The sequence below is a fragment of the Labrus mixtus genome, chromosome 11 (genome assembly GCF_963584025.1).
Source record: "Labrus mixtus chromosome 11, fLabMix1.1, whole genome shotgun sequence".
In the NCBI taxonomy this organism is placed as follows: domain Eukaryota; kingdom Metazoa; phylum Chordata; class Actinopteri; order Labriformes; family Labridae; genus Labrus; species Labrus mixtus.
Genome location: NC_083622.1, coordinates 27,937,202 through 27,945,906, shown reverse-complemented (window position 1 = coordinate 27,945,906; position 8,705 = coordinate 27,937,202). Strand labels below are relative to the sequence as shown.

Here is an 8,705-nt window from a genome sequence, read left to right as displayed (position 1 = left end):
AACATAGTTTAATGATATTTTATTTATATTATTATAACCATGATGACAATGTAACCAGATATTTTTCCTCTTTATCATTCCTACATGCTGTAAAGTATAAATCTGACATTGTTTTGTTCTCTTTGAGGCACTACCTGAACCTCCATACTCCCATCAACCTCTGATCTGCTGTACCTGTGGGCTGACGACAAAAGTCTGAGTCAAGCTCCCCCCCCCCCCCCTCTGCCTCTCAATCTGCAGCCAGGATCAGGGTAGATCAGAAGATTGTTTTGACTCCTTCATGTTGCTTCCTCTGCACCAGGGTAATAACTATGTAGATTAGAGTTCATGTGTTGGATGACCTTCAAATAAAAACCAACAGGCTTGTGATAAAAGTGAACAAATGTGTTTGGAACGCTGTATTTGTTTTTAGTTAGATTATGTTTCATATCTTTATGACTATGTTATAAGGAATTTGTGTGGATATTAAACCAATAAATAATAAAGCGTATGAGGTTAATGTTATTTACTGTTTACCAAGGTGTGTGTGTGCGAGCAGGTAACAGAGATATGGGAGATATTGTGACACAACAACAAGGAGGGAATCAATACAAACTGCATTTGTACTTTTACATTTTTTATTCTTCCACATTTTCATTACTTTCTTCAACCTGACAGGAAGTACTTCTTAAGACTGATATAAAAAAAACATACAATAAGAGCATTACATGGTACAGTAATTACATATTCACAACTCTGATAATTGAACATAAATCGACGGCTTGTCAAAATCCCAATCCTCAGAATTTGCACTTCAGGCAACAGATGCCGATGCCGCAGCAGCCACAGCAAACTTTACACTTAATGTGCAGTTTCTTTCTGTTGTTTAAATATGGCATCTGTAAGAAAGACAAAAGACATGAGGAATGTGTTCATCTCCAGCATCATCACTCACTCTGTTTATTCTCTCTGCTTATATGAACAGAACTGCTTGAACTCATTCAAAAAAACAATAAGGACCCTCGTATCTGCTCATGTCGTGATAATTACTTTCATTCATTCAGTTAACGTACCTTCCATGAGTCCACTGAGATCTCTGGAAGGTCAGGAACTGGATTGTCTTTGCTCATTGGCTCCTCCAGGTGAATCTGTTAAAGAAGAAAACAAAATGTTATCATGTTTGTTGAAAACTGATGTAGCATCAGAACAGCCCATAGCTTTATATCAATTGTTTATTCTCATCTTATGAGACGGAAATACAAATCAATTATTTGTCTTATTGTGTCATCTTTGCGTCTGGTTTCTTAACTTGTATCTGAATAACTCATGATACTTCATATAACTGAACCCACCTTCACCGCTTCTCGTTTGACTCTGCCATCAATTTGTCTGCCAGAGGGCTGGCTCAGTCCTGAAAACTATAAATATTAAACCAAATTTTAACATCTCTTTTAAAAAACAAAACAACAAGAACAAAATCCATGGAATGAGTTGAAGTAAAGTTCTTACCTGAGCGACCGGGACAGCAGAGCCCTCCTGATCACACATAAATGTGAGCATGACTGCCACAAGAATGTTAACACTGATTGTCCTCATCTTTGAGATTTATAGCATTTGCCGCTTTTGTCAATTCCTCTATATTTTCGCCTCTGTCTGATAGTTGGGATGAAAGTTTTGCAGATATTTATGCTACAACTGCAGATCTGCTGTCAGGAAACAAACTTGCGTCACTGAGAGATTCTGGGCATGAGGACAGGGACATTGATTGAAGATTGGACCTGAATTTTGTTTGTCTGTTCAACTGATAAATTATGAACTTTTTTAATCTGTCAATGTTTACTTTGATTGCACTCGTTACAGTCTCTTAAGGATTATTTGCTCGTATTAATGATCAACTTTCCAGCAGTTTAGATTAACATGGACTGAAGGAGGCACTGAGCAAACAACAGTAAATAAATGACAGAAGATTTTATAAACACTTTATTCCTTATATTTACTGCAATAATATCAATAAAGGGAATTATGTCAGAATGAATTTCAATTCAATTTAATTCAGACAACATTATTAATACTTCTTGAGGCGATTGCAGCTTGTGCATAGACCAATAATCTCACATCATATTTTTAGTCAACAATAAATATCCTGAATAAAATCCACACTTAAATGAAGGTCTCTGCATGGTGTGAAGTATTTATTTTACATAAACCCAGACTACAAAGCACAATATTGTAACCATGATGACAATGTAACCAGATATTTTTCCTCTTTATCATTCCTACATGCTGTAAAGTATAAATCTGACATTGTTTTGTTCTCTTTGAGGCACTACCTGAACCTCCATACTCCCATCAACCTCTGATCTGCTGTACCTGTGGGCTGACGACAAAAGTCTGAGTCAAGCTCCCCCCCCCCCTCTGCCTCTCAATCTGCAGCCAGGATCAGGGTAGATCAGAAGATTGTTTTGACTCCTTCATGTTGCTTCCTCTGCACCAGGGTAATAACTATGTAGATTAGAGTTCATGTGTTGGATGACCTTCAAATAAAAACCAACAGGCTTGTGATAAAAGTGAACAAATGTGTTTGGAACGCTGTATTTGTTTTTAGTTAGATTATGTTTCATATCTTTATGACTATGTTATAAGGAATTTGTGTGGATATTAAACCAATAAATAATAAAGCGTATGAGGTTAATGTTATTTACTGTTTACCAAGGTGTGTGTGTGCGAGCAGGTAACAGAGATATGGGAGATATTGTGACACAACAACAAGGAGGGAATCAATACAAACTGCATTTGTACTTTTACATTTTTTATTCTTCCACATTTTCATTACTTTCTTCAACCTGACAGGAAGTACTTCTTAAGACTGATATAAAAAAAAACATACAATAAGAGCATTACATGGTACAGTAATTACATATTCACAACTCTGATAATTGAACATAAATCGACGGCTTGTCAAAATCCCAATCCTCAGAATTTGCACTTCAGGCAACAGATGCCGATGCCGCAGCAGCCACAGCAAACTTTACACTTAATGTGCAGTTTCTTTCTGTTGTTTAAATATGGCATCTGTAAGAAAGACAAAAGACATGAGGAATGTGTTCATCTCCAGCATCATCACTCACTCTGTTTATTCTCTCTGCTTATATGAACAGAACTGCTTGAACTCATTCAAAAAAACAATAAGGACCCTCGTATCTGCTCATGTCGTGATAATTACTTTCATTCATTCAGTTAACGTACCTTCCATGAGTCCACTGAGATCTCTGGAAGGTCAGCAACTGCGTTCTCATTGCTCATTGGCTCCTCCAGTTCTTGAACCTGTTAAAGATAAAAACACATGTTATCATGTTTGTTCAAAAACTTCATGACAAATCATTTCTACACAGGTGGGACTAATTATACATGTCCACAACAGGTACCAGTTCATCTCAGCAGGGGGAGTCACCACCACACTACTTTTTTTTCCCATCACAGAGGTAGTAAACAAGAAGCATCAATTAACTTTTACATGTCAAGGAAACAATCAGACCTAGAAACAAAACCATCAATGCAGAAGGAAAAGGGACAACAGTAACAATCATAAGAAACAGATAAACCAATGAGAGAACCCAGAGAATGGATCCAATTTGTCTCCCATATAAAGAAGGATTTGTCCCTGCCCCCACCTTTGGGTGTTAACTACATCATGCCCATGTAATGCAGGTCACTCATACTGTGAGTATGACTGTTAAAGTGTCTGATTTTTCATCATGGTTCAGTATGGAGGATATATGTTTGCATATCCGAGACTGAAACTCAAGTTTTGTTTTACCAACATAAAAAAGATAGACATTAAAAGTATCTGATTATGTCATGATAATTAGTTTCATTCATTCTGCTAACTTAATGTACCGTGTTTAAGTCCTCTGAGATCTCTGGAAGCTCAGCAACTGGACTGTCTTTGCTCATTGGCTCCTCCAGGTGAATCTGTTAAAGAAGAAAACAAAATGTTATCATGTTTGTTGAAAATTCATGACAAATAATAGCAAAGAGAATAAAAAAAAGTTCTTACCTCAGTTAATGGCACAGCAGAGTTCTCCTGAACACAAATAAATGTGACCAATGTGGCCACAGCAACTAAAGCGCTGAATGTCTTCATCTTGGTTTGATTTGTTGTTTAATTCTTTCACTCGGTTTGCGACTCCTGTTAACTTTCTCAAGTTCTTCTGCTGTCTGATGGTTGACATGGGAATCTGCTGATATTTATACTCATTAGGTTTGTTATCACTGATGCTTATCACTCTCTGACGGATGCCAGGAATGAGAACAAGGAAACAACTGTAAATAATCCAGGAATGGAACATAGCACATTCTTGTTGTCTTGTTCGTTTGTGATAAATATGAATAAATAATTCACATCCTGCTCCGCCCAACCACCATCAACAGGCTTCAAGTGCCCCATTCAGTAACCAATGGGTGACATCACTGAGGCTTGGTCCATGTTTATTTACAGTCTTTGCTCACATGTAGGGGTGTGTGGAGGACAACTACTTTACAACATATATCATTTATCCAATGGAAGGGCGCCCATCCTGAATTGTTGCAGGCTTTTATCAGAGTGCAGGTTTTTTATTTTTTATTTGAAATGTTTTTAACCAGGAGTACCTGATTGAGAAGAAAAAACTCTGATCTATATTATGTTTCAGTTTTATAAGGTTCTCTTCTTGTTTTCATTTTTTAAATGCAAAACAAACTCATGGACAGAGAAACAGAGAGTTGTAACCAAACTGTACCGTGAAAGTATAGTTCAGATGGTGATTGTGACCGTTGGCCTTTTGGCATGTACTGTAGGTTAGACAAAGAAAAAGGGCATGGAAACAAATATGGTCTGCAGTGAGTATGGAGACAGGGATTCTAAAAGAGCTAAACCTGGGAGCAGTAGGCCTGATGATGTCAAGCAGGAAGAGTGAAAAGTTGTTATTATGCTCAGTAATGATAAAGGCCACTTTCCCCCAGTCCACGTGAAGCACGTGAGAAGATAATAAGGAAAATAAAATGTGCTAAACTACTGAGTAACTAAATAATTCTTATCTCTGCAGTTAATAAGAAGCAGGAATAAATTATTTTTAAAATTAGTTATCTTGATGGTTAAAAGATTAAAGTGTGTGTGCCAGGAATGGCAGCAAAGTTAAGAGGAGTGATTTCAAATGTACCTCTGTAAATGTCCTTGGAGGAGTTGAAGAACGAGATACAAGTAGGTAAAGTGATAGAGGCCAAAAGACTCCAAAAACTAACTCTGGCAAATGTAATGAGGATGCTAAGTTAGAATGCAAAGTCGTGGGAGTGAGCATAATGCTGCTTAATGTTGGATGTGTGATCCAGATGCAAGCTAAAGAAGAACAGAGGTACAACCCTCTGCATGAGGTGACATATGCAGTGGCATTAAAGAGTGTTGGGGCTTATGAAAACAAGTAAAATAAACCAATAGAGTCTCAAAAACCCTGAATGACAATGCAGAGCATGCAGTACCCCCAGAGTTCAGGTCTATGGAGATCTCAGACAGGAAGGCCAAAACCCCCAAAGCAGACATGTAGTCACAAGTGCAAAGTTTGGCCCCGTTGTCAACCTAGTGTTTCTTTCTGAGCACCAGTGTCTTTTTTCAGTTGTTTCCAATGATGAGAGAGCGTTTGCAGCAGTCTTTTAGCTTTTCAGAAAGGCACTGTTGATGTCACCGACCCTCTTTTCCAAACGTATGATATTCCCTGTATTTTTTCCAACTACGGAACATTTCTTGTACCCATATCCTCCATATTGCTCCATGTATGCTGTGGTCAGAAACAATCACAAATAAAAAAAACATACAATGAAAAAGTAACAGAGCATCCAACAGCCGTTGTCAACAGACTGTTGTCATAGAGACAGGACGGACATGCAGTGCTTTTCTTCCTCAGCACACAATGCTTCATACAAGCGCTCTCGAGCGCACAGCCAGCGCTTCTCTGCCCAGAAAAAATGCTAGGTGGAAGCGAGGCCTTAATGAGAAAAGCTCGACTATAAAGAAAAGCTTCGTAACTTATATGTGTAAAGTTGATAATGTTGATGTGCAACAAGAACTGACGAGTGACGGAATCAAGACAGTAGTAGAAGTTTTAAGGCATCAAAGACATAGAAGCTGAAGATGTACATAGTATGTTGAGGCCTACCATGAAGTGGCTCAGAATATTGTTCAATCATATAATGATATTCCACCTTTCACAGTGGAATGTAAGAATTGCAAATCAATGCTAATGGACGAAGAATTTCAAAAAGTTTATATCAGAATATGAAGTCAAAACAGATATTCTGTATTCAAGACACCTGGCTTCTGCCTCACCTTGATTTTATTATACCTGGATATGAGTGTGTCAGGTTTGATGGAGGTGAAAACCGGGGCAGAGGTTGTGCACGTTTATAAGAGATGGGATATCATCCAGAAACAGAATGTGTGATAACCAAAATATGTATATCAGATGGGAACGTGATGATAATTAACTTATACAACCTTTGTAAATAATTAATCTGTCTGTGTTTGTTTACAGCACCGAACATTCTTTCTCCCAGGATGCTGCTGTGCTGACGTTAGTGTAACCTAACCTAACCTTGTCGGCTGTCTCACATACAGTAACGAGTGGTTTTAAATGTAACCACGTTATTGAATCTGGAAAGTAACCAAGTTGTTACTAGTTACTTTCAAATAGTGTGGTGTTACTTAGTAACTCATTAGCCCCAACACTGGTCATCATCAACAATCACCTGACAATACCTCCTTCCAATATGGGTCAATTGAAGGTTCAGGATTTCCGGTCTGTCCCTCTGATCTTTAACCCCACAACACCCACAACAGCATCCGCCTGAAAGCTCCGACTGGGGGGTTTCAGATATCATCCCTTCACTCCTCAAATTTCTGTAAATTAAAACTGCTAGATGAGGTTGGAGCCAAACTCAAACTATGTTCTGCTGCTGCATCAAATATTTAAACAAAAACTAACATGAGTTGTCTGGCTTTTCTAGTCTTCTGACTACTCAAAGTGCTTTTTCACCGCAGGTCACACCTACCCATTCACACACTGATGGCAGAGGTCGCTATGTAAAGTGACCATCATAGTATAGAAGTAGTAGTATAGCATAGTATAGCATAGAAGTAACTAATCCGATTCATACATGCTTATAAACTGCCGATGAAGCAGCAGGAACAATTTGGGGTTAAGTGTCTCACTCATAGACACATTGGACATGTTGTTGAAGGAGCTGGGGTTCGAACCCTAGACCTTCCGGTTGGGAGACGACCGACTCTACCATCTGAGCCATACCACAGCCGCATTTGAGCTTCAACGATATATGATCTTGTATCTGAATTATTCATGACTCTCGTCAATTCCTCTGAAAGACATTTTTGCAAACATTTATACTACAACTGCAGATCTTCTATCAGGAATCAAACTTGCGTCACTGAGGGATTCTGGGCATGAGGACAGGGAAATTGATTGATGACTGGACCTGAATTTTGTTTGTCTGTTCAACTGATAAATTATTACCTTTTTTATCAGTCAATGTTTAGGGTTAGGGTTAGGGTATTTACTGCAATAATATCAATAAAGGGAATTATATCAGAATGAATTTCAATTAAATTAAATTCAGACAACATTATTAATCCCTCTTTGGGCAATTGCAGCTTGTACATAGACCAACATAAATAATGACACAGTGATGTTTTATTATTTTTTATTAACCTTTATTTAACCAGATAAAGAACCCATTGAGATCAGGATCTCTTTCACAAGGGTGACCTGGCCAAGAGGTCAGCAGCACATGTCAAAAGAACAGTAACAATTAAGTGACAGTATAGCTTAACAACATAGTGTTTTCAATAAAAATAAAGTGTGGGAGCTGTGACACAACAATAAAACAACAATTTAAGATTTTAAAAACACAGGCACTGTTCAATGGTCTCACGCTGTCTGTCCCTCAAGATAGAACGGAAAGCTCCAAGTGGAATAAGTTCAGGGAGTTTTACTTCAGTCTGTAGAGTATTCCATGCCGAGGGGGGCAGCAAAGCTGAAAGCTCTTTTTCCTGATTCAGTCCTTACCCATGGAACAGATAGAACAAGTGTAGTACAAGAACGCAAGGCATAGCGACTGCTTGTTCTCCGCAATAAAGCACACAAATATAAAGGTATCAAGCCTACAAGAGCCTTATAAATTAGGGTCAGCCAATGTGCGTATCTGCGTGCACTCAAAGAAGGCAAGTTCGATTTCAAATACAATTCACAATGGTGGGTGAGACGACTACAGCCAGTGACAAATCTCAGTGCCGAATGAAAAATAGTGTCCAAGGACTTAAGATATTTGGATGACGCGCTCAAATAAAGCAGGTCCCCATAATCAAGAATGGGCAAGAAGGTCGCTGTCACTAATTTCTTTCTGACCCTGAGAGAGAAGCAGGTTCTATTTCTATAAAAGAACCCAAGCTTCGCGAAGTTTAGTGGCCAGATTAATGATATGAGCTTTAAATGAAAGCTCCTCATCTAGGATAAAACCCAAGTACTTGTAGTTTAAAACCTGCTCTATAAGTTTTCCTTTAGCTGTTACAATATTTGTAATGTTCTGTGGTAGCACCTTTGTATGAGGGAAAACCATGAGCTTGGTTTTATCTGTGTTTAAAACTAATTTAAGATCATATAAACGAGACTGGATAACATTAA

General features: G+C 38.2%; 2 protein-coding genes across 2 annotated transcripts; both read right to left on the bottom strand.

The window, feature by feature from the left end:
• Positions 1–779: 779 nt before the first annotated feature.
• LOC132983138 (hepcidin-like) lies at positions 780–1,575 on the bottom strand. Its single transcript, XM_061049376.1, has 3 exons — positions 1,489–1,575; positions 1,053–1,127; positions 780–878 (listed from the first exon to the last, which is right to left on the bottom strand). Exons 1-3 carry the CDS (start codon positions 1,573–1,575, stop codon positions 780–782), a joined length of 261 nt encoding a protein of 86 aa, XP_060905359.1.
• Positions 1,576–2,952: 1,377 nt separating this feature from the next.
• Positions 2,953–4,123, bottom strand: LOC132983136 (hepcidin-like). The gene is made up of 3 exons (XM_061049375.1): positions 4,037–4,123; positions 3,226–3,303; positions 2,953–3,051 (listed from the first exon to the last, which is right to left on the bottom strand). The coding sequence occupies exons 1-3, from the start codon at positions 4,121–4,123 to the stop codon at positions 2,953–2,955; spliced, it is 264 nt and encodes an 87-aa protein (XP_060905358.1).
• Positions 4,124–8,705: the final 4,582 nt, after the last annotated feature.